At 45.8% G+C, this 26174-nt stretch overlaps 1 protein-coding gene and 1 long non-coding RNA gene across 4 annotated transcripts in view; both read left to right on the top strand.

Moving 5' to 3' along the window:
* The window catches only part of ASTN2 (astrotactin 2), a 989820-nt gene extending 968879 nt beyond the window's left edge, over positions 1 to 20941 (top strand). For 2 of the 3 annotated variants that reach the window (XM_081575813.1, XM_081575806.1), the window contains exons 21-23: positions 2807 to 2907; positions 4607 to 4790; positions 20553 to 20864. In XM_081575813.1, the coding sequence (XP_081431939.1) occupies positions 2807 to 2907; positions 4607 to 4790; positions 20553 to 20790 (523 nt within the window). In that variant the 3' untranslated portion in view covers positions 20791 to 20864. Of the gene's footprint in view, positions 1 to 2806; positions 2908 to 4606; positions 4791 to 20552 lie in introns of all 3 variants that reach the window. The other variant, XM_081575818.1, reaches the window with a different exon arrangement.
* Positions 20942 to 21449: 508 nt separating this feature from the next.
* The window catches only part of LOC145540855 (uncharacterized), a 29224-nt gene continuing 24499 nt past the window's right edge, over positions 21450 to 26174 (top strand). Inside the window, exons 1-2 of the long non-coding RNA XR_014078599.1 lie at positions 21450 to 22147; positions 23120 to 23180. This is a non-coding gene — a long non-coding RNA (uncharacterized LOC145540855). The remainder of the gene's footprint in view (positions 22148 to 23119; positions 23181 to 26174) is intronic.

The raw sequence follows: 26174 nt of genomic DNA, 5'->3' as shown, positions 1-26174 counted from the left end.
ATTGGACCCCGCACCTCAGTCGCCATGGCAGCAACCTGGTAGGACAGGTTAGTGCTGACAGTCCTACAGGGCTAGGAGGTGTCTCCATGGGTCTGTCATGGGCCTAGTGGCAGTGACTCATAGCAGCACAGAATGTGGAGCATATATGGTTCTGAGGCTTGCTGTCAGCTCAGCTCATGGCATCTTAAAACATCACGACGGATTGACGAATCCCCATGTGCACCAAAAACGTCAGCTTCCCAGAAAACTCAAGATGATGTTATTATACTATATGAATTACAGTGAAACTCAGAATCAATATCAAGGAATAAATTAGACACACATTCTTGGGATGGCATGAGTACCCTTCACTGCTCTTCAAAAGAGAAAATGAGTTATTGTTAAGGAGATTTTAACACACAAAAAGACAAGCAGTCTTTTCTCCAGAAAGATACTGGCTTTTGCTTACTGCGTCCCTTGTACCAAGAAGTTGTGATGTGGAGTGCCTTTTATGAAAACAGCCTTCGGATTATCAAGTCATGAGGTGTTAAAGCTGAGAGGGGCTGTGAGATTCCCGAGTCCTGACCGTCTGAGCCCGTCGTGTGGACCTGCAGCAGCAAAGTGGAGCTGAGAGCACGGAGCTTGGGTCTCAGAGTGAGACAAACCAGGGTACAGGTCTTGGCTCTTTCATTGTCTGACTCTGATTTTGGACAAATTGCCTAACTTTTTCATCTTCGGTTTCCTCTTCTGAAAGATGAAGATAATGTGGCTGATTATTTTCTCAGGTTTTCATAAGATTAGAAAAACATGTGAAATGGCACTGTTTCAACATAGTTGGAATTTGGCAAGGGTACCTAACGGAACTGTATTTGTACAGAGGTGACATCCACAGACCTTTAGCAGAAGACAGTAGCTGATAGTGGATCAACGCATGGGCTTTGGAGTCAGACACACCTCGACTTAATTTCCAGTCCCAGTAATTACTATATGGCTCTGGGCAAGTTGCTTTCTCTCTCTGAGCCTCGTATATAACATAAAGAGAATAATAGTAGCTATCTTTTAGGATCATCTGGGGAAATTAATTGCAATAATACAGATGAAACTGTATAGGTCAGTGCTTGACACATATTTAAGAACTTTGCACATAGTTAATTTGGAGAACTAACTCATATATATTAACTACCTAATATGTGCAGTCAATCAGGGCTTACCGTTCTGTAACTTGGCAATTGTAGTGTTACGTCCAGTGGTGGCACTAGAACCTTCCTGCCAATGCAGGAGACCTAAAAGATGCGGGTTCAGTCCCTGGGTCGGGAAGATCCCCTGGAGGAGGGCATGGGAACCCACTCCAGTATTCCTGCCTGGAGAGTCCCACGGACAGAGGAGACTGGTGGATTCTAGTCCTTGGGATCACAAAGAGTCAGACACGACTGAAGCAACTTAGCACACACACACAGCATGAGGTAAGTTGAGGTTTTGAAGAAGGAGGAAAGGAAATCAGACCCCTGGGACTGTAGTTTCTTGTGCTTGACCCGGAGAGCCCCTGTTCCCACTCCACATTCCTGCTTCTACCCGTGAAGGCTGGTGAAGGAGGATGGCACAGCAAAGATAGGGCACTCAGACCCTTAGCCCTTCTCACTTCTGTTCAGAGTGTCACCGGCCTCCCCGGATGATGTCTTCCTGAAAGTTTCTTCACTCTTTCGGCTTTATTTAATTTCAGAACTTGGAGATCTGGAGGTGTGACGCATCAGAGAGCCTTCCCCAAATAGGCCAGAGGACAGTGTCTCCTCTGGAAAGAATTCTGTGTCCTGGACTGGGCCCCACTCCACCATGTCTGTGGTTTACCAGTTCACTCCCTCTAACACCACACAGACTGCCTGTGCCCACCTCCTGGTACATCATGGAGCTGCAGGTGACAACACTGAAAGCTGAGGACATGCCTTGTACCTGGACTAACTCCCAGACTTCCTATCATGGCCCACTAGGTCCCCATCATCTCTCTTTGCTACAGCCACACCAGCTGTCTATTCCTTCAACAGTCTGGATCATTCTCTCCTCAAGAACTTTGCACTTACTGGTCTTTCTGCCTGGAATACTCTTCCCCCCAGGTCTTCCTCCCATAAGCTAGTTCCTTCTCATTTTCAGGTCCCAGTTCAAACCTCTCAACAAGAAGGCCTTTTCAGGACACACCTGTCTCAAGCACCCACATCCCCTTTCATTGCAGGCTTTGCTGCATGATCCTGTTATGGTCTTTCTCATATACACCATTATCTAATTTTTCACTTATGTTTTGTTTAGCTTTATGCAAGCAAGGACCTTGACTCTCTTGCTCATCTTTGCAATCTTAGCTCCTAAAGTAATTCCTGGCATGTAGTTAATGCTCAGTTAGTGTTTGTTAAATGACTGAAAGAGTATCCAAGTGAGTATACGGAGTCATAGCAGATAGCACCAGGGTTTACTTCTCAAGTCCTGCCTGGACTTGACTCAGACTGTTCTGCCCCCTAATAAGTGTGAGACCACTCAAAAATACACAAATAAGTCTGTTTTCTCATTGGTGAAATGCAAGTGATAATGACCCCTGCCTTCTAGCCTTGCTGCTTGTAAATGAAGAGATTAAGTGCAAAATGCCCAGCAATCGGTTGGTTTTTGATACACACTTAGTGACTGTCTTTTTTTCTTTCCAAATCATTTCTCCTGCAGCCTAATCATCCCCGAGTTCTTTCAACTATCACTCCTGTGCTGTGATTTTTGTGTTCCTCCTTGCAGCTCCCAGGGCCTGTTGCCGTGAAGTCACGGCCTCGGGCTCTGTGTTCTTGTTGTGCCACAGGTTCACTCTCTATGCGGTGGATACACGAGGGAGGCACTCGGAGCTCAGCACAGTGACCCTGAGGACCGCCTGTCCCCTGGTGGATGACAACAAGGCAGAAGGTAGGTGACCCCTCCACCCTGTTTTCTTCACTTCCAGGGTCCTTCCCATATTTTCAGTCTCTAAGTTCTGCACCCACCAGTCACGCTCCACCGCTCTCTTTCTGCCTCTCACACACACACACATATTGGCACAGGGAGAAGAAAGCCAAAGGACTGGAGGAAGAGCGTGGAGCTGAATGAATCAAAGCCATGAAGGAAACTGAGACTGGCCGGCGGTATCTTTGCCAGTGGACAGACTTGCTCCTCTTTTATGGAATATGCGTTCTGGCGTTGAGGAAAGGAATGGTGGAGTGTCAGAACTGTCTGACTGTGTTCTGCCCCTCGGCCTAGGCTTTTAGAAACCAATCCCTTTCTTCCACTGCAGTGTGCACTAGAGCTGGCAAATATGTGGCGCATGAAGGCCCACTAGCCTTTGCTGTACCGGTGGCAGACACATTAGCTGATCACAGCACACCTTCCCATCTAGCCCAGGGGTGGCCTCAGACTTCTCAGCAAAGAGCTACAGTCAGTAACTATCCATCAGAATCAGCATCCGTGTTCCTGGTCCATGAAATTGTAAACATTAGACAAAACACCTGAAAAAAAAAAAAAGAACCAATAAATCAGATCCACCATATACTTAGTTCTTAGACCATGTGTAGATACAATTTCTACAAAGATGTGATGGTAGCTCATGGTCCTGGTAGTGCTTCAGTTCAAGTTGAGCAAATATTTTCTAAGAGCCCTGGTGCAAGCAATGTAGAACAGATATGCTCTCCATCTTTCAGGAGTTTCCATTCTAGAGGGGCAGTGAGAGACATTTCTTCAGATGGCTGAGTCATAAGCTTGATGATTAGGCTACCAGATAAGAGGAGACAATGAGATACTGAGTCTTATTAAAAGGGAGGGGATTTGAGATGGATTCCTGGTAATTTTTTTATTATTATTTTTATTTTACAAGGACATATGAACATGGTTTTAAAAAAAAAACAGAGTAGAAAACCCTAGAAAGTAAATGTTCCTCCCATCCTGAACCCAAGTCCCTCAAGGTCTCCTGAAGGCAGTTGTTGTTAAGCAGTGACATGGGGGCATACATAAATTTTGTTCAAAGTCTTAAAAGATGAAAGAATGTGCCTTCTATTCAGGAGAGCAGCCCATAATGAATTTTAGTTATATCAGTTAGGAGGAATAACTGAAAGAGTAGCAATTGCCATGAATGGCAAGCAAAAGAGTCTAGATTTTTCTTTGAAAGATTCTTGAATGGAGAGCTGTTAGACCTAATCACAGAAATGTGTTGAAAATATTGCAGAGAGGAAACAGAAGTAGACCATTGAGATGAGCTCAAGATACTTACTGGAAGCCTCTGCACTTGTTTGGAATTTTCTGTTAAATCATGGGCACAGACCTTTTGTTAACGAGTGCAATTATAAGCACTAACTTTGTGCCAGACCCCCTGTCCAGTGCTTTATGTCCACCTTTTAGTTTAGTCCTCCCTATGCCCCTCCAGTGTGTGGATTATTATCTCCAGCTGTTAGATAAGAAAATGGAATAGAACTGGTCAATGACATATTCAGTATGGAATTAAGGTTTATTTGCCCCAAAAGATCACACAGGTGAACTCCTGCTTGAATGTGCCTTCCTAGTTGTAAGGTATGCCTCCACCCTCCCTTTTTCCTACTGTCCAGTGATCTGTGCCCACACACTTCCTTCTCCCCTCCAGAGATAGCCGACAAGATCTACAATCTGTACAATGGGTACACAAGCGGCAAGGAGCAGCAGACTGCCTACAACACGCTGATGGAAGTCTCAGCCTCCATGCTGTTCCGAGTCCAGCACCACTACAACTCTCACTATGAGAAGTTCGGCGATTTCGTCTGGAGGAGCGAGGACGAGCTGGGGCCCAGGTACGTGGCTGCGTGAGTGTGAGTGGAGCAGTGGATTCTTCCTGTTCCCGTTTGACTTTATGGGAGCCTCTTCTACATAGGCTGCTGATGGGCCTTATGAAATAAATAAGGGTGGCAGTCACCCAAGTCACGGCAGGACTCAAGGTGGGAAGCGGGTAGGGAGAAAGAATCTCGGAATTTTAGCTTCTTGGACTTCTGGAACGTCAGGTAAGAGAGAGACTTCAGTGCTCTTTCGGTCAGTCCCCTTATCTTCCACTTTCAGTTTTAGAAATGGGAAATGTAGCCTCCTTGAGGAGATGTGTCCTAACCAACATCATAAAAGAGTAAGTGGCAGGGTCATGGACCCTAATCTAGGGCTTTTCCTTCTCTTTCATCAGAAATCCAAGTTGTATTTTGTTTTTTATTAGTGACCATGACTAAATGCATTCATAAATTCAACATGTATTAAGGCGTGATTTTTTTTTTTTTTTTTGTCACCAGCAGTGACTATGCCAGCCACAGTGATAGGTGCTGTAGAGGAATCACCCATAACTGACACACAGTCACTATCTTCTGAAGCTTCCCAAAGTAGTATCTGCAGTGGGGGGCTGTGTTTCATATCCTGTGCTTAACAGTGACATTCATTCATTTATTCAACACAAACTTAACAGCCCCCTCTTTAGGTTGGTTGTTGATCATGAACTGTTAAAAGGGCAGAAGCAGTCCCTACCTACATGTGACTCACTGTTCCATACAATTAAGCAATTGCAAAGAATAGGAAAAACAAACATTGTATATTAACGCATATATATGGAAGCTAGACAAATAGTACTGATGAGCCTTTTTGCAGGAAAGGAATGGAGATGCAGACATAGAGAAAAGACCTGTGGACACAGCCGGGGAAGGAGAGGATGGGACAAAGTGAAAAAGGAGTGCTGACATATATACGCTATCATGAGTAAAATAGATAGCTGCTAAATAACACGGGGAGTCCAGCCTCGCGCTCTGTGATGACCTAGAGGGGTGGAATGGAAAGCGGGGGAAGAGACTCAAGGAGAGGATATATAGAGAGGTGTGTGTGTGTGTGTGTGTGTGTGTGTGTGTGTGTATGTATGTATAATTATGACTGATTCGTGTTGTTGTATGGCGGAAACCAATATAACATTGTAAAGCAATTTTCTTCCAATTAAAAAAATAGGATAGGAATAATAAGGGTCAAAAGGACAGAGAGGAGCCCTTTGGGGAGGCGAGGCATAGACACCTAGCCTGGGTAACCCAGTGAAGCCCTCCCAAGAACTGAGACCGTGTGGCCTACAAGGTAAGTTGGGGTCTGGCACGTGGAAGAGGAAGAAAACTGGAGGGTCTGGGGCCAAAGGAATAGCCTGTGAAATGTTCAGAGGTATAGTACTACATAGAGCAGGGGTTAAAACCTCTTAAATTTTGAATTTATCGTTTGCCTCCACCTTTATGATTTTTGTGGGCTTCCCTAGTGGCTCAGATGGTAAAGAATCTGCCTGCCATGCGGGAGACCTGGGTTCAGTACCTGGGTTGGGGAAGATCCCCTGGAGAAGGAAATGGCAGCCCACTCCAGTATTCTTTCTTGGAGAATTCCATGGACAGAGGAGCCTGGTGGGCTGCAGTCCAAAGGGTCGCAGAGAGTCGGACACGACTGAGCGACTAACACTTTCATTTTATGATTTTTACTGTATTTCCATACTATCTGCACTTTTTTTTTATTTTTTTTATTTTCTATTTTGTCCTTAGGCCCACTTATTGCAAGTATATTTGAAAAGAAAGCACTGTATCATTGTGTAAAGGGAAAACGAGCACCGTCTACCCTTAATAAAAATTAAACTTAAGCATTCAGTACAATGGAAGAAAAGCAAAATACCAGAAAACAATGCAGTTTAAGCCTCGCAAAGCCTGAAGCTTTCCTTTTAAAAGGGAAGATTAGTGAGTGTTAGAGAAGTACTTAAAACACAGTCCCAAATTAAAACTTTCCTTCTGAAGCTAATCTGGAGGAGGGCAAGGGATTGAAAAAGGGAATCTAAATGCTTTCCCCGTTGTGATCCATTGCTGTCTAATACTGGACCTGCGATCTTCCTGAGTACCCCCTAAAAATCCTTTCTCCTGCCCCAGGGGAACCCCTTCCACACTTTGGTAAACAGCTGTGTGTGGAGGAACTGAAAGAATTTCTGTGTAGTTGGAGCAAAGTGTGTGACAGCAGGAGTGGGAAGAGATAAGACAGGAGAGGTCAGCAGAGGCCAGTTCCGAATGCCCTTTAAGTAGGGTTAAAGAGTTTGGATTATCTCTCTAGGGTAATGGGAAGCTTTTCAAGTGTTTTTCACAGGGGGAGATGTTATCAGATCTTCAAGGGGAAAAGACCCCTCTGACAGCCACAGGCAGCCTGGACTGGAGGAGTCCCGACCGGAGGGAGGCAGTGAGGCCCCAGAGGCTGCTGTGATACTAAATCCAGGAGACAGAGGGCAGGGCTCCAGGCCAGGGTAGTGTCAGTGGTACTGGAGAGAATTGCATGACTTCCTGAAATACTTAGTGGGCAGCGTGTTATGCTTTAAATAGCTTTGAAATTACCCTGTAAAACAGAGAAAATAGGGTATCCTCCCCATTTTATGAATGGGAAGGAATTAGAGGCCCCCACGGGGTTAAATGAGCTGCCTGGAGGCACACAGAGATTGCTGTGGGTCTGCTTCTGCCCTGAGCTTTCAGCCTGAGCCCTTGCAACACGTGCAGTAACCTTCGAAGAATTCAAGGCTTGGTCGAGGGATAAAAGGGGTCTTTCCCTGGGGCAGACCCTATCTGTTCTGTTGGATCCTGGGTTTGTAACTGTCTCCCTTTCACACGAAAGGAAGATTCTTTAGATAAAAGCTAAACGAGAGCAGGCAGACGGGAGCGCAGAGCCTCAGGTGAAAGCTGCGGCGTGAGTCGGCTCGGCTACCATCTTGCTCAGGCATGGGGAAAAGGCGTTCTCCCTTTATTGGGCTTTCCCACAGGCTTCAGGGAGTTTGGGTGGAAGCTAAACCAGAGCTTCACTCCCGACTTTGTCTTTATCATCTTCTGGGATCCTTTAAGACCTTCCAGGACATCAATCTTCTGGAAAGCCTTTCTGGCCAGTCAAAGAGCCAGAACGACCCACTCAGTAATGGACCGTGATAACCCGCTCACCTCCAGCCAGCTGGTCACCAGCCCCTGTCTGCCAGCCCCCGGCCTGTGCCACCCAGCTTCCTCCTCCTTTGGTCTTTCTAGTCTCTGGAAGGGATCTGAGGTTTCTCTGATGCTCCGCGCTGGCATGAGCGGGAATCAAGAGAGCTGCATGCTGATCCATCCTGGCACTGCTGATAAACTCGCCGTACAGCCTTGGGCTCTGGCCCCCTCTGGGCCTGAGTCTCTTCATCTATTAAATGACAGTAGTCCGTCCTTTCTTTTCTTTTTTTTAAGCAGTGAAAAATCTGTTTTCTAAATAAAGCTTACAAAGAGCCCCAGCTCTTAGCTAGAATGCCACCTCCTCAGAGAATCCTCTAAAATTTCTACTCTATCACAGCCTCAGGTTTTCATTTTCTGTGTTGTAGTTACTAGTTTTAGTATCTTATATTTCTCATGTATTTCATGGTGGTGGTGGTTTAGTCACTTAGTTGTGTCCAACTCTTGCGACCCCGTGGACTGTAGCCTGTGAGGTTCCTCTATCCATGGTATCTCCCAGGCAAGAATACTGGAGTGGGCTGCCATTTCCTTCTCCAGGGGATCTTCCCAACCCAAGGATAGAACCCATGTCTTCTGTGTCTCCTGCACTGGCAGGTGGATTTGGTACCAACTGAGTCACCGAGGAAGTCCACTTATGTGTTTACCTATGTGTTATCTCTAAGATATTATCCCCACCACAATGTCAGTTTATAGTTAATGATGCTTTGTGTCCTATTCACTCAGGTGCTAAACCATTATTTGTTGAATAATTGGGTAAAGGGATGAGTGGATGTGTGAGCCCTATGACTACAGAACCGTTCTGGTAGGAGTTAGAGGCAGTGACCTGGAGCCCCCTTGCTGGGTCTCTTCAGCTTCCCCGCTCCAATCCCAAGGATCCATGAGGTCTACCTGAGCTGTCAAGGATCTATAGATCACAATTGGAAACAACTGAACTCTACAAAATCTAAGTTTTTCTAGTTTAGAAATAACATTATCAAGAAATGCATTGTCCTTGCCAATATTAAGAGACTTGAAGAGACCCTCACTTATTATCAAGTCATTGATTCATTTAATGCACTTGCTATGTGCCAGACCTTGGACTGTGCGCTGGAGATAGAATAGGGAAGAAGACAGCTCCTATCTTTGACAGGCTCAGCATCTAGTGAGAAAAAGACTGGTCAGCAGGGAGATACAGTGAAATATGTCACAAGAAGCATGCGATAAAGAGGGTGGGCAGTGCATTTTAGAGCAACATCTGTCAAACTTTCATGTACAGGAGAATCACTTGGAGGTCTGGTTACAATTTAGATCAACTCAGTGTCCTGGAATGGGCTTGAGCTTCTGCATTTCTGACAAGTTCTTAGGTGATACTAGTGTTACGGGTTTAAAAACCATGCTTTGAGTGACAAGGTTCTAGATACAGCTGTTGATGCAGCTAATCCAGACCTGGAGCTCAAGGAAGAATTCCTGGAGAAGAAAGTGAAGTGTCTGCTCACAAGTCCAGAATAAGCAGGAATCCTAAAGGTGGGGGAGAGGAGGCGTGCTCTCATTAGAAGGAACAACCAGTGCAAGGGTGTGTGTGTGTGTACTCAGTTGTGTCTGACTCTTTGTGACCCTATGACTGTATTCCACCAGACTCCTCTGTCCAGGGAATTCTCCAGGCAATAATACTGGAGAGGGTTGCCTTCTCCTCCTCCAGGGGATCTTCCTGACCCAGGGATCGAACCCTCATCTCCTGTGTCTCCTGCATTGCAGGCAGATTCTTTACCATGAAGGCATCAGGGAAGCCCCAAGGGTGAGAGAGGACAGGGTAAGAGAATATACTTCAGTCAGGAAGGACAAATCTCAGGGGAGTCGAGAGTTCAGGGTGAGGAGGAGAAGGGAAGACTGAAGACTGCAGCTGAAGTCATATCATAATGGCTCTTTATGAGCCGTATTCATGAGTCATTTTTCTTCCAAAAGCTGGGTCGGTGTTTTGAACAGAGGATCCGTGTGGGTAGATGTACCATGCCTCTCAAAGGTTAGGAAGTCTGCAGGACATCCAAGTGTAAAGTAGAAAGAGCAAGACCCTGCCTTGGGTTTCTGTTCTAGCTTTATCACCCGCTTGCTGTGCAACCTTGGACAAGCTGACTCTCCCCTCTGGGCCTCATTTGCAACATAAAAGGGCTGGACTGCAAGGTCCCTTCCAGCGGCAAAGACAGGGAACCAGCCAGCCCTGAAGGTCACAGAAACCAGAGGAGAGACACAGCAGAAGTGTCCTCTCACCTCTAGCCCAGCATGGCATCTTCCTCAGGAACCTAGGATGGCTAGGACAGTAAGAGCTTTTCCCGGGAGCACCCTAGTATCATGAGATGAGCTCTGTTAGGAGTCCATTGTCCTCTAACCACCAAGCCCCCAAATGTTCTCTACTTCTCCATGGGTCTTTGGTCGGGTACCCCCATAAAATTTAGTGACAAAAGGGTGACTCTTACTGATACCTAAATCCATCAGGCCAATGTCCTCCGGAGCTTGGTTCCCATGGCAACCACCGGTTCCTGCAAACAACTGCTCAGAGAAGACCTGCTGACACCCAGCTGTCCCAGCCATACGGTTCCTATTAGGAGACTTGAAAAACTTTACTTATAGGTGGTCAGGGATCAGAATTTGCTCCAGTCAAATACCCTTGACCACTCCCGAGCTTCTCAATCCTCTCAGGCATGTCTAATGAAGAGTGAGAAGAGTCAGCACTTGAAGAGATTTTGTTTCAGTGAAATCGATCTGTCTAGATTAAATGTATATCTAAATATTTCTGTTTTTCTTAATATCATATAATGCTTTATTTACATTTTTCAAATCACTTTTACATTAATTAATTTGAAAATATTTGCTGCATTTTTCAAAATATCTTTATTTTTTTGACTCAGTTATGTATATATATATATATTTTTTTTTTAATTAGAGGATAATTGCTTTACAATGTTGTATTGATTTCTGCCATATAGAAATTTCTGCCATGTGACTCAGTCATAAGTATACATATGTCCCCGCCCTCTTGAACCCCTCCTACCCCACCCTTCTGGGTTGTCACAGAGCACTAGGTTGAGTTCCCTGTGTTATACAGCAACTTCTCACTAGTTATTTTACATATGGTCATGTATGTTCTTTACTGCTGCTCTGAATTTGTCCCACCCTCTCCTTCCTCTGCTGTGTCCACGAGTCTGTTCTCTATGTCCGTGTCTCTATTCCTGCCCTGCAAATACTTTCATCAGTACCATTTTTATAGATTCCATCTATATGTGTTATATGATATTTGTTTTTCTCTTTCTGATGGACTTCACTCTGCATAATAGGCTCTGGGTTTGTCTACCTCGCTAGAACTGACTCAAGTTCGTTCCTTTTTATGGTAATATTCCATTGTATCTATGTACCACAGCTTCTTTACCCACTCATCTGTCAATGGAAATCTAAATTGCCTTCCATGGCCCGGCTGGGGTAAATAGTGCTGCAGTGAACAGTGGGGTACGTGTGTCTTTTTGAATTATGGTTTTCTCAGGGTGTGTGTGACCAGGAATGGGATTGCTGGGTCATATGGTAATTTTATTCCTAGTTTTTAAAGAAATCTCCATACTGCTCTCCAGAGTGGCTATATCAGTTTACATTCCCACCAACTGTGCCAAAGGTTTCCCTTTTCTCCCCATCTTCTCCAGCATTTATTGCTTGTAGATTTTTTTGATGATGGCCATTCTGATTGTAGGTTTGATTTGCATTTCTCTAATGATAAACCTAGATAGCATATTTAAAAGCAGAGATATTACTTTGCCAACAAAGGTCCATCTAGTCAAGGCTATGGTTTTTCCAGTGGTCATGTATGGATGTGAGAGTTGGACAGTGAAGAAAGCTGAGTGCCAAAGAATTGATGCTTTTGAGCTGTGGTGTTGGAGAAGACTCTTGAGAGTCCCTTGGACTGCAAGGAGATCCAACCAGTCCATCCTAAAGGAGATTGGTCCTGGTTGTTCATTGGAAGGAGTGATGTTGAAGCTGAAACGCCAACACTTTGGCCACCTCATGCGAAGAGTTGACTCATTGGAAAAGACCCTAATGCTGGGAAGGATTGGGGGCGGGAGGAGAAGGGGATGACAGAGGATGAGATGGTTGGATGGCATCACCGACTCGATGGACATGGGTTTGGGTAAACTCCGGGAGTTGGTGATGGACAGGGAGGCCTGGCGTGCTGCGATTCATGGGGTAGCAAAGAGTTGGACACGACTGAGTGACTGAACTGAACTGAACTGAACGGAACTGAATGATGAATGATGCTGAGTTCTTTTCATGTGTTTGTTAGCCTATGTTTTCTTCAAAGAATTGTCTGTTTAGGTCTTCTACCAATTTTTCAATTGGGTTGTTTGTTTTTCTGACATTGAGCTGCATGAGCTGCTTGTGTATTTTGGAGATTAATCTGTTGTCACTTGCTTCACTTGCTATTATTATTTTCTTCCATTTTGATGGTTGTCTTTTCATCTCATTTATGGTAAGAACACTGTATTTCTGTTATCAGCTCCTGTTATTTCCATGGTGGACATTACTAATAGATAACAGAGATCATTCCAGGCTTGATTCATTCTAGGCTGTTTCTTAACACAACCAGACAAGAAGCTTTTCCCATCTGAAAAGGATTAGAACATGCTATGAATTGTCATTGCTTTGTTCTTTGTGAAAATATTCAAGCCTGGGATGTCAGTATACATTCTTCAGTCCAAGATTATGTTAGCTCTTTCCTTAGATATCTTGGATTCACTCTCTTGGAATTTCTAGGATATTGGAAACAAGAGCAAACTTAGGCTCCTAGAACCGTACTCCTATCATTTCAGACACATTTTCATTTTTTCCTGCATATTTTGACATTTCAGAAATCAAGATGGATCGTGCAGAATTGATGTGCACGTTATGTTGCATTCTTTCTTCATTTCTTGAAAGGCTGTTATTAAATCAATAGCATGTCTTAAAATTGACAATGTCTTAGAATAGATAAATACAAGCAAGACACACTATGAGTTTGAGCAAATGTCCCACAGAACATCCCCCCACTAATAATACAGCAATGTACATAATTATCTTGCTGTTATTCAGTTGCTAAATTGTGTCTGATTCCTTGTGACCCCATGGAGTGCAGCACACAGTCTTCCTTGTCCTTCACCATCTCCCAGAGTTTGCTCAAACTCACGTCCATTGAGTCAGTAATGCCATCCAACAATCTCATCCTCTGTCACCCCCTTCTCCTGCCCTCAATCTTTCCCAACATCAGGGTCTTTTCTAATGAGTTGGCTCTTCGTGTCAGGTGGCCAAAGTATCAGAACTTCAGCTTCAACATCAGTCCTTCCAATGAATATTCAGGGTTGATTTCCTTTAGGATTGACTGGTTTGGTCTCCTTGCTGTGCAAGGGACTCATAAGGATCTTCTCCAGCACCACAGTTTGAAGGCAGCAATTCTTCGGCACTCAGCCTTCTTTATGGTCCAACTCTCACATCCATACAATGACTACTGGAAAAACCATAGCTTTGACTATATGGACCTTTGTTGGCAAAGTGATGTCTCTGCTTTTTAATATAGCTTTGTCATAGTTTTTCTTCCAAAGAGCAAGTGTCTTTGAATTTTATGGCTGCAGTCACTGTCTACAGTGATTTTGGAGCCCAAGAAAATAAAATCTGCCACTGTTTCCTTTTTTTCCCCATGTATCTCCCATGGAGAAGGAAATGGCAATCCACTCCAGTGTTCTTGCCTGGAGAATCCCAGGGACAGAGGAGCCTTGTAGGCTGATGTATATGGGGTCGCACAGAGTCAGACACAACTGAAACGACTTAGCAGCAGCATTTCCCATGAAGTAATGTGACCAGATGCCATAATCTTAGTTTTCTGAATGTTGAATTTTAAGCCAGCTTTTTCACTCTCTTCTTTCACCTTCATCAAGAGGCTCTTTAGTTCCTTTTTGCTTTCTGCCATTAGGGTGGTGTTATCTGCATATCTGAGGTTGTTGAAATTTCCATCAGTTCCAAACTGAAATAATTTGGGTTTGTTGAGGTTTAGTCATTCTTACCATCAGTTTAGAAATGAGTTCTTGGAAGACTTCATGGCTTCTTATGAGAGAACAAGGAGGACACAAAGCCAAATGTAAATATTTTTGCTAGTCACCTTACAAATCGTATTTCAAACCTGGTGTTGAGGAAATATATTTACACGGCAGTACCCGAGCTTCTGATTTTCTGTATAATGGGGGTGGTCTGAGGCTAAACTTGATGTGGATATTCTGAAAGTAACCCCAGTGAACCGCTGGGAGGCTATAAAACCATGGCTTCATTGCACACATTCATCATACCAGGTTTAAAATGTGTGTATGTATGCATGTTTTCAAAAGGGAAATGCCTTTTATTGTATTTTGTCCTAAAAGTAATTCTTGTTCATTCTGTAATGTGTAAATGAGACAGGTATATATGTATGTATATATATATTTATATATTTATATGTGTGTATATAACTGCAAACTAAAATGTTGTTCCCTGGACTCCTAGTCTCTACCCAGAGATAAAATTGTCAATAATGTGCACATACTTCTCCAGAGATCGATATGGATGTGACATGAATATGCTCATGAGTAAGGAAACTGGTTCAGACTTAAGGATACGTTGACATCTATAGACCACATAGTTCCATTTCTGTCCACTCTGCTATGTTGATCAAATACATTTGTTTTGCTCTGTTTTCTGCCTATTTACACTTAATAGTACAAGTCTTTTCCTATAGATACATATGCACATATGTTGGCTTTTTAAAGGTTCCTTCAATTATATGAATTTATCACACATTAATTTAGCCCTCTGTTAAAGGCCAACTAGATTTCTTACTTTTTTTTTATTATAAACAAATATGTATAAACATTTTGCCCAGTTGCCCACTTACTTCCTTAGGCCCATGTGATGCTCCTGTGTCACTAAAGATGATGTTACCTAGGTTTCTGGCACATGGTGGGTCCTCAGTCGCCTGTCGCCATTGTCATCCCTGATCTTCAGGGTTCTCCCCTCTTGTTTTCATTTACTAGAACATCATAACTATTTTCCTAAATACCCGCCCCCCCTTCAGGGGCACATTTGATTCCTTCTTGCAGCACTTCTGCAGGAGATTTGCTTTTGAGACCACCTTCGGCATCATGATCTGGCTGCAGTTTGCATATGTCACTCTTACCAGAAGCGAGTGGGGTTCTCCAGAGGTGACCTGACAGGGGCAGCTCGAATGGAAGTCCTTGTTTCCCTGAATCTGCCCTCTCTGCTTCCAGAGGTGGTGTTCCAGTTTGTTTGCAGCCACGCCATCCCCTTGACTCTCATTAGGCTTGAGGTCGGCTAACACAGAGACTTAAGCTTAGCTCAAGGAGACAGAGATTAGGGAGAGAGGCCAACGGAAATGTTCCCTTGCTGTCTCTCCTCTTTTGCTCCATCCCCTGGCCCCCTTAGAATTAGATCTCTGTCCAATAACTGTGTCAACAGCGAAGTGGGTAATGGTGCTGGGAAGAGAGGAGTCACTTAAGCTCCTTCAGTTCCCGGAGAAGTGGCGTCTGAGCCCAGCCGCTGACTCTTTCACAAGCCATCCCTGTCTCAGTCTCTCCTGCTGGTACAGTGATAGATTAATGTACGCTGTCCCTCCTCCCCCTCTGGCTTCCCATCCTGCCGGGCCTGCATCCTATCTCCAAGGAGGAGGATTTCATTTCCAGTATTTGAGAAAAGTGGTCACTCTGACCTGTGCTTTCCCCCTCCAGGTAAAGCTTGGGGGCATGCCTGGCCTTTGATTTATGAATCCCCATTGCTTGCAATGTATTACCCAGCAATCTCACTTTTGATCTCTCACCCTGCACCCTGCTCCAGCCTCTGAACACTTCCAACCCTTGTCTTCATGGCTTCACCTTCTGAATTCTCCTGCCTTTGTCTCATTGCACATCAAGGTGCTGAAGCATCGTGTATGGTGGAGAAAGAGCAGGAGACAGTTAGGTGGACTAACATTGGTTTAGTTCCTATTATGTGCAAATTCCTTGTTGGACGCTTATGGCAGTAATTTCCCTGCAGCCGAGCAGCAGTCCTACAAAATAAGCATCTCTATCCCCAGTTTACAAATGAGGAAACTGAGGCTCATAGAGAAAAAGTGGCTTTCCCTAACATACTCTGGAACCTATATCCCTTCCACTGCAAAATATCTTGGCTAACATTACTGAGAACTAAGCAAACCACCCAGGTCCTCTCATCTTCCAGAAATACTGTTGTTGTTTTCATTTTACTGATGCAGTAACTGGGAGTTAGTAGCATTGAAGAGCTTGCTCATGATCCACATAGATAAGTTATAGAACTAGGATTTGAATCTGGGACTTCAAAACCAAATATGTCATCTCAGCTCTAGACACTCAGGAGCCCCAATTCTAGCTTTTCTTTTGTTACTGACTTAAGGTGGTCCTTTAGGCAAATTGTTCTCTCATTTCAATCTTTAGTTTCCATCTATACAAAGGCTTGTCCAGTTGAGTTCCAAAATTCTCTCTATGGGGATGGCTGGGCCCTTGGAGACAAAGCATTTGGACATCTTAGAGGACTTGTCTCCCCAATCTCATTTTGTATTTGTGACTTATATGGCTGTCTAGATCAGACAATAGGGGCTTCACGGGTGGCTCAGTGGTAAAGAATCGACCTGCCAATGCAGGAGACACAGGAGACATGGGTTCAATCCCTGGATCAGGAAGGCCCCCTGGAGGAGGAAATGGTAACCCAATCCAGTATTCTTGCCTGGAGAATCCCGTGGGCAGAGGAGCCTGGCGAGCTACAGTCCATGGGATCTCAAGAGTCGGGCACGACTGCGTGACTTTCACTACTACCTACGTGGTGGTAGACCTAGTTATTATTCCCGCTTGTGGGTAAGGAAGCTGAGGCACAGTCTGTGAAACAATGTCCTCAACGTCACAGAGCTAGTAAAGTGGCTGGGGCAGGATTCGAACCTCAGCAGTCAGGCTCTCGAGCCTGTGTGGTGCACCTTTATCCTATACAACCCATGCCCCAGCTTCTAAGCTCCAGTGGCCTGGCTCCCGCCCCTTGTCCAGTTTCCCGCTGTGAGCCCACCTGCACACCATCTTCCACCTCAAAACCACTTCTCTCTGCGCCTTCCCCTAGGCTTTCGGTTATGCCTTTTCCCCAAACTCTGCTCATCATGGAGGCTCAGCACAAGTTCCCCCTTTTACAGGAAGTCTTCTCAGATTTCCCAGTCCCCCCACGGTACTGTCCTCTGTTCCCCACAGCTCCCACATCTCCTCTTATCGTTGCTCTCGTCACCTGCCCTGCCGTTTTCCACTTGTGTATCTTTCCTTCTGAATTCGGAGCTCTGCCATGTAACAAATGCTCGGCAAAGGAGCAAGCGATGACTCCGTCTCCTTTAACTGCACACCCACCCTGCTTGTCAAAGGAACAAGCGGGTTTGGAGATGTTAAGTCAAGTTCCTCAGGACACCGAGCCGCTAAGGAGCAGAGCAAGAGCTGAAATGAGGAGACCGGGAAGTAAGCTCCTCTGGTCCCCCCCCTCCACCGGGGAGGTGCCTGCCAAAGGCGAGGGAGCCCTGTGGGGCGAGTGTGATTATGAAGCTATGAATTCTTGGCACCTCAGGAAATATTCCACCCAAGTGGTGAGCTATACAAAGAGGACTTTTTGAAAGGCACCTCATAAATCGTGCCCACAAGACCTACACACATAAGCCCGGCCCTTTTCCAGCCGCCACGCAGGTGCCTAACACAGTCTCCCATTTGTGGGGTCTGCTGTCATAAAATGCCTCCCTCCTGGGGTCTCCCAGGGGCATGCAGAGGACAGCAGGAGAGGGCCTCGCCTGTGGCCCCTCAGGATCTCCAGGCATCTTGAGGATGCGGAGATGTAGCGGAAAGTGGATTCCACATGGAGACAGACACCCGGACAGCAAAGCTGACTTCTGGCATGACCCTCTCGAAGCCTCTGTTTCCCCATCTTTCATGAGACCATGTTGTTGGTTCTCAAATGGGGTGATTTTTTTTAATTTTTGACTTATTTTTGCTGTGCTGGGTCATCGTTGCACACAGGCTTTCTCTAGTTGTGAGTGGGAGCTACTCTCTAGAGGCAGGGCTGGGGCTTCTTGTTGCGATGGCTTCGCTCATTGTGGAGCGTGGGAGGTAGGGCATGCAGGCTTCAATGTTGAGGTGTGCAGGCTTAGTTGCCCCGTGGCGTGTGGGATCTTCCAGGACCAGGGACCAAAACCGTGTCCCCCGCATGGCAAGGTGGATTCCTAACCACCGGACCACCAGGGAAGCCCTCAAATGGAGTGATTTTGCTCCCCAGAGGATATTTGATAATGTCTGGACACAGTTTCATCGTTATGCTTTGGACTGCAGGAGCGTGTATCTTGTAGGCAGAGGTCTGGGGATACTGCATGACTGCCCCTCTAGCAAAGAATGATCCAGCCCACATGTCAACAGTGCCCTGTTGAGAAACCTTGGACTAGGTGATCTCAGAGACACTTGCCTTAGTTTTCTCTGCAGCCAACATATCTCCTTGAGGAGCCTCTCTCTGGCGCTGCATAAAGAGTTCTAGATAAATTCCTAATGATAATCACCATCAGTTCAGTTCAGTCACTCAGTCGTGTCTGACTCTTTGCGAGCCCATGGACTGCAGCACACCAGGCCTCCCTGTCCATCACCCAACTCCCCGAGTCCACCCAAACCCATGTCTATTGAGTTGGTGATGCCATCCAGCCATCTCATCCTCTATCATCCCCTTCTCCTCCTGCCCTCAATCTTTCCCAGCATCAGGGTCTTTTCCAATGAGTCAGCTCTTTGCATCAGGTGGCCAAAGTATTGGAGTTTCAGCTTCAACATCAGTCCTTCCAATGAACACCCAGGACTGATCTCCTTTAGGATGGACTGGTTGGATCTCCTTGAAGTCCAAAGGACTCTCAAGAGTCTTCTCCAACACCACAGTTCAAAACATCAATCCTTCGGCACTCAGCCTTCTTTATAGTCCAACTCTCACATCCATACATGACCACTGGAAAAATCATAGCCTTGACGAGACGGACCTTTGTTGGCAAAGTAATGTCTCTGCTTTTTAATATGCTGTCGAGGTTGGTCATAACTTTCCTTCCAAGGAGTAAGCGTCTTTTAATTTCATGGCTGCAATCACCATCTGCAGTGATTTTGGAGCCCAGAAAAATAAAGTCAGCCACTGTTTCCACTGTTTCCCCATCTATAGTCCAAAGCAATTCTTGCTAAGACTAGTGTCTGGTATGACCTTGATCCTGAGACATCATCACAACAGTTCTCTGGAATAGAAGCTACCCTTTACTGAGAGCTTACTCGAGGTCAGCCTTTGGGCATCTCTCTTAGTTAGTCTCAGAACCAGTTTCTGAAGGTAGGGCTACCATCACTGTTTTAGAAATAAGAAGAAGGAGAGACATCTGATTTGGGGATACAGATATAAAGGCTTTCATGAAGTAGAAGCCCGGAGGGCAGGCTTTTTTTCTGACTGCGAGGAAAGAGCATGAGGGAAGAACAATAAGACAGCAGACAGAGAGGGACATGGTGACTGTTCAGACCACTTCAGTGGTCACCTTGATGTTTGACCTTGGCCAAGTGGTGTCATCTCTCTGAAACTTGGGCTCCATACCTATTGAATATAAGGGGAAAGGATAGTATTTTTAGGGTTGTCATGAAGGTTAAATACAGATTTTAAAGTGTGTATACCTTACTTACCCAGCATGTGATGTTAATTTAGTTATTGTTCTTTTTGTCATCTATCATCATTATAATAACTATTACTTAGCCAGAGTTCTAATGCTTATAAGTTTTATCTTGTAGAAGTGAATATGTTAGGTCAAAACTTACACCTCTATTTTATTATTATTATTTTTTATTATAGTTGCTTTACAATGTTGTATTAGTTTCTGCTGTACAGCAAAATGATATAAGCATATCAACCACACGTCTAAGCATATATCCCCTATTTCTTGGATCTCCTTCCCATTTAGGTCACCACAGAGCATTGAGTAGTATTCCCTGTGCTATGCAGTAGGTTCTCATAAGTTATCTATTTTATTCATGAAAGTGAAAGTCGCTCAGTTGTGTCCGAATCTTTGCGAACCCATGGACTATACAGTACATGGAATTCTCCAGGCCAGAATACTGGAGTGGGTAGCTATTCCCTTCTCCAAGGGATCTTCCCAGCCCAGTGATCGAATCCAGGTCTCCCGCACTGCAGGCGGATTCTTTACCCGCTGAGCCACCAGGGAAGCCCAGTAGTATATATACGTCAATCCCTATCTCTCAATCCATCCTACCCCCCCGCCTTGGTATTCATACAGTTGTCCCCTCTTGCACTTTTTGCACATGCCACAATTGAGGACAAATTCCAAAGTGATTTTTGAACAAGCGTTCACAATATCACATTCACAGCTAGAAAACTGTTGGGACAAGGAGCCCTCATCCGTCCGCTGACCTTTCCTCACCACCTCGAAGTCCTGACCGTTTGACCTGGGCTTCTCCAGCTTCATCACCGTCCCCTCCTGTCTTCCAGGAAGGCCCACCTGATCCTCCGGCGGCTGGAGAGGGTGAGCAGCCACTGTTCCAGCCTCCTGCGAAGCGCCTACATCCAGAGCCGTGTGGACACCGTGCCGTACCTCTTCTGCCGCAGCGAGGAGGTCCGGCCTGCGGGTATGGTGTGGTACAGCATCCTCAAGGACACCAAGGTCACGTGCGAGGAGAAGATGGTGCCCATGGCCCGGAACACGTACGGGGAGTCCCAGGGCCGGTGAGGGCGGGCGCCGCCCTCCGTGAGCACAGAGACTCTCCGTGGGAGGGCGAGCGGTGCTCTCGTGGATCCCGGGGCCTGGCGGGGGGGTGGAGGACAGCTGAGGACGGGCTGGACGGAGGAGGCTTGCCAGCAAGGCCAAAGCAGACTCTCTTGTGGATAGCCAATGGAGAACTTTCTCGCCACTGGAATTCTTCATTTGCCCCAGCTTTTATTTTTTCTAAGGTATTATTTGACTCTATCAAAGGCTCTCCTTTTTCAACTTTTTCTTACGGATGGCGGTCAGTCCCGAGGCAGGAGCTTTCAGTTGGAGACCCAGTGGCCTTTCCTCTTCTTCCTTCCTCCTGCCACCCCCATCCCCCCGGCTTCCTTCCTGCCGTGGACCCCAGGAGGAGCCCTGTGGAGAGCTAGTTGGACCCCCTTCAGCCTCAGGAAGGAGGCCCTGAGGATCATTGGCAGTGAGGAAGCTTGGGTCTTTAGGACTTTCATTTTCCAGACATGTTTGGGTTGGCAGGACCCCTGCCTCTTCCTGCTCCCCGTGGGTCTGCCCAGAGTCCCTGCAGGACTTCCCATGCATTAAAAATTCCTATTGTCTCTCTCTCTCTCTCTCTGCTTGGGTTGTGTTTCTTACTGATGGGGGACCTCTGTTTATTCACTCAACAGGTATTTATTGATTCTCTACTATATACCAGGCACTGGGCAATCAGCTAAAGAACAGATTCTCCCTGTCATCAGGGAGCATACAGTCCAATGGAAACGATAGAGAAGCAGCCAGTTCTTTCGGGCTGTGATAGGGGAGGAATGGAGGTTCTCTGAACTCATTGCTGGGTCATGAGACAAACGAAAGGGGTTCCAAAATGCTTTCTTGAAAAAGTGATGCCAATACCCAAAAGATGGGGGAGGGGGATGGGATTAGCTCCAGGCAGATGGGACACCACGAACAGAAGCCCAGAGATAAGAGGAAAGGTAAGTCAGTCAATGGACATGAGTTTGAGCAAACTCTGGGAGATGGTGAAGGGCAGGGAAGCCTGGCGTGCTGCAGTCCAAAGAGCAGGACACAGCTGAGAGGCTGGGCAACAGCAGAGCCATTCAAAGGCTGAAGGCACTTTTGTTGGGAATAGAGATCAAAATAGGAAGAAGCAAGAGGTAAGGCTGGGAGCTAGGCAGAGCATTGGAAGCCGTGGACAGAAAGTCTGACTATATTTCAAGTAACTGAGAACCACTGCAGAACATTAGCGGAGGAGTCAACATGCTCTGTAAGAAACACCATTCCAGCGCCAGGATGGAGTTTGGACTGGAAAAGGCGTTGCAGAGGGTGACGACTGTCATTTTCCAGAAGTGATGGCAGATTGGATCCTGAGGTAATGAGGGAAGCCTTCCACCATTAAGTCTCCTTTTAAGTGGCAATTGTCTACTTCCATTGTGTTACGTACTGGGGAGGGTAATGAGAACAAACAGTCTTTATAAGTCCTTAAGTTCCTGGCAGTAGCTCAGAGATGCTGGCTCACTGGAGGAAATGGGATGCAGGTCAGTCATCTCATAATGCAGACATGATACCTGTTAACGAGTGAAGAATACACTGGAAATTCAGGGGGAAAATACTGAAGATCAGTAAAATAAAAGCAGTTGAAAATAAGCTTCCTTCTTAATTTTGATGAATGCTGATGATATCCATAATCCCCCCCACACCCCAAAAACCTACATGCTGAGTAGTTTTTCCCGCTAGGATCCTAATAATCCACATGGGGAAACAGAGCAGGAGGAGATTCTTCCAAACAACTCTGGTGCCTAAAGATCTGCTCCTGCTCAGCCTCCAACAGTCTAAGCTCAGAGGTGCTCTCCTAAGAAGTTTTGCTTTTATTGGATTTACATTTCTGCAAGTATATGGATGGAATTTAGGGCTTCCCGGGTGGTGCTACTGGTACAGAACCTTTCTGTCAGAGCAGGAGACATGAGAGACACAGGTTCCATCCCTGGGTCGGGAAGGTCCCCTGGAGGAAGGCATGGCAACCCACACCAGTGTTCTTGCCTGGAGAATCCTCGTGGACAGAGGAGCCTGGCGGGCTACAGTCCATGGGGTCACAAAGAGTCAGATATGACTGAAGTGACCTAGGACGCCTAGGTGGAGTTTAGATGGAAACATTCCCACTACAGTGTTGATGAGTCTTCTCCTTCCAAGGATAGTATATTCAGAGAAGAATAAACATCTTAAAAGGAGGATGAAAAGAAAAGGAATAGTTATGATCCGCTGAGTACTTACCTGTCTTAGTTATGGTATAACAGAGCACCATAGACTAGGTGACTTATAAACAATACAAATTTGTTTTTCACAGTTCTGGAAGCTGGAAAATCCAAGGTCAAGGCATCAGCAGATTTGGTGTCTGGTGAGAGCTGGTGAGTTCACAGGCAGCTGTCTTCTTGATGTGTCCTCATGTGGTGGAAGGGGAGACGGATGTCTTGGGGTCTCTCAAAAGAGCACAAATCCCATTTGTGAGGGCACCACCCTCATGACCTAATCATCTCTTAAAGGTCCCACCTTTAAACACCAGCATAGTGGAGATTAGTTTCCAACATATGAATTTGGGGAGAACACAAACATTCATTGTATAGCATTTCCAGGCTCTATTCAAAATTGCTATCATGTGTACACTTTCCTGAACCCTAGGTCTCAGACTTTCACCGAGTCACCCCACTGCTGTAGTTTCCATTGTCTTGATACAACGTGAGGAAAAATTTAGCTCAACAGTTGCATAAAGGTAAACTCTCCGGTGTTCTGGGGCTGTCGTCTGAGCCCGATTGTTTGAATCGGAATCTGCCACCATTCGCCAGCTATTGCCCTTGGATGAGTAATTTGATGTCAGTGTCCCCATCAGCAGAATGGGGTAAATGTCAGTCTGTTCTTGTGGGGTTATTCTGAGGTTTGAGTGTGATAGCAGGTGTAGTGCACCCAGCACAATATATGGTAGGATCATTTTTCCTTCCCAGGTGGCCCAGTGGTAAAGAATCTGCCTGCCAGTACAGGAGATGCAGGAGACGCAGGTTCGATCCCCAGATCAGGAAGATCCCCTGGAGGAGAAAATGGCAAGCCGCTCCAGTATTCTTGCTTAGGAAATCCCGTGGACAGAAGAGCCTGACGGGCTACAGTCCATGGGGTCATAAAGAGTCAGACACGACTCAGCAGTGACACACACACAACCTAATAGCAAGAGCGCCGAGCAGTCTGTGTTCTCTCTGGGGCTCTTGCAGATGGCTGTTTGCCAACAGTGGCTGCCCCTGAGAACATCCACCACCAGGCTGTCCCCAGCTCATTCTCCCATCCGTGCCCCTCTCTGCTTTCAGCCTCCTTTTCCCGGCTCTGTGGCGCCTCTTGCCATTCCCAGTCACCACCAGCCCCTCAGAAGTGAGACTGAGCAGCCTGGTGAGACACGTGTGTGTTGGGGGGTGGGGTGGCTTGCCATTGCAGGCAAGTAGATTAAATCAATATTTGCTAAGATGTTCTGTGGAAAAAAAGAAAAATTCTTGAGGTGCCAATGAAGCTTCTGGATCCAGTGCCCTGGCTCTGCACAGCCAGATGGATTCATGTGCTGCCACAGAAAATGCCAGGGAAGCTCAGGTCCCACTGTACTGGCACAGATGACTTTCCATGTGGTTTCCACCACTGAATAGAGAAGTTGTGAACACACAGAGGTGTGTGGTAGGGGTGCACAAGAAAATGCCTATACGTGACTCCCATCCTGTGTACAATCTTTAAGTCTTCTCTAGGCAGGTTTCATGGACATATGCTGGTATCTACCATTCAGGGAGTTCTCTTCCTAGCAATGAGCCTACACACTTACCACATTTAACCACGTGCAGAACAGCCATGTGCTAGTATGGTTACCATTTCTTCAGCTAAAAGAAAATGTGGTTTAGGCAGGTTGGATAACCTGCTTCAAAGTCATGGTGTTGAGATACTGAGATCTAAACCTGGACAGACTAAGTATTTCAAACTGTTGACTTCTGTTTTACTACTTCCCAGAGAAAATGGGTATAATGCCCCTCCCGAATCTTATCAGAAGCTAAGTCCCTCTAACTTCCAACAAATGCTTGAGTACTAATTTCTGGGCTTGGGGTACTAAGACAAACAGGACCCAGATCCTGCCCTTATGAAACTCCCAGAACTTCGCTAACTAACTGCAGTGTGAGAAAATCAGACGTTTTGGAATCAAGCCAATCTGAGTTTCAATTGGCTGTGCAGTTTGCAGTGAAGAAGAGCTAGACCCTGAGAGAAATATATAAAGCTGACTCAACAGGTCTTGCTAATTCAGAGTCTTGGGTTAGCTGACATTAACTTCTCTAATCCTCACTTTCTTCATGGGATGAACGCACCATCTCAAAGTACTATTGGGAAGATTAAATTAGATGATATATATAAAGTCTTGAGAACAAGGCTCTCAACGAATGGTTATTACAATGGCTTATTTGAGAAAAGATAGGTGAGATTCACTTTGCTTCAGGAAAGCCTTTGCAGTCAAAGGATAATCAAGTTCAGTAAGTCCAGCAGTAGAAAAAGGGCATCATGGATGGAGAGACAGCATGTTTTTGAGAGAGTGTGCTTTGTCTGAAGGATGCTGAGCAAGCGGTGTGGGCTGAGAGGGCAGGGTGTGTCTGAAGAGGTTGGCAGTGCAGACCACACTGGCCACTGGAAGACCTTAGATTGAAAGAAGGGGTGTGACACAGGCAGATAGGCATTTTGTGAAGATACTTCTGGTTGCAAAGTAGGAGAGTGGTGAGAAAGGAGCGAGCCCGTGGCACTAGATCGCACAGGGTAGGGTAGTTGGTGTTGTTCAGGAGGGGGATGAGGACACCTGAGCTAGGCCATTGCAGAAGTGAGGCTGGATCTGAGTGCTAGGAGAGAGGCTGACTCAACAGGACTTGTTATAGCTAAGAGGCCCAGAGACTCAGATCTTGCCTTTCTCCTCTGCTGTCTGAGTATTCAACTGGGCAGAATGTGGGACACGAAGTGGATGGATAAATCCCCTTGGTCTCAATGGACAGTGCATGGATGAGGCAGGATTAGTATCATGCAAATATAGTCATTGGATCGAAAGAGAGCCAAGAATATCATTTAGCTTTATGTGGAAGCCATGCATGGAACTGTGTGCCACTGTGCACAAATGTATTTTGAGTCCCCAGTGCCCCATAGCAAGGGAGTGTGCAAAGCTGGCATAGAATCTTGCGGAAGAGTTCAGTACCGACCTTATGAAAAGAGCGCTGAATTCTTCAGCATCACCTTGTCCTCTTCCTCCTCTCCATCATCATCATCACTATCCTCATCACGATTATCATCTAATTGATTGATTCCTTACTGTATTCTAGATTCTTTGCATATATATTTCATACACTTCT

Source organism: Giraffa tippelskirchi, chromosome 1 (genome assembly GCF_054371585.1).
Source record: "Giraffa tippelskirchi isolate mGirTip1 chromosome 1, T2T-mGirTip1v1.2.pri, whole genome shotgun sequence".
NCBI lineage: Eukaryota > Metazoa > Chordata > Mammalia > Artiodactyla > Giraffidae > Giraffa > Giraffa tippelskirchi.
This window is presented reverse-complemented; position numbering and strand designations above follow the sequence as displayed.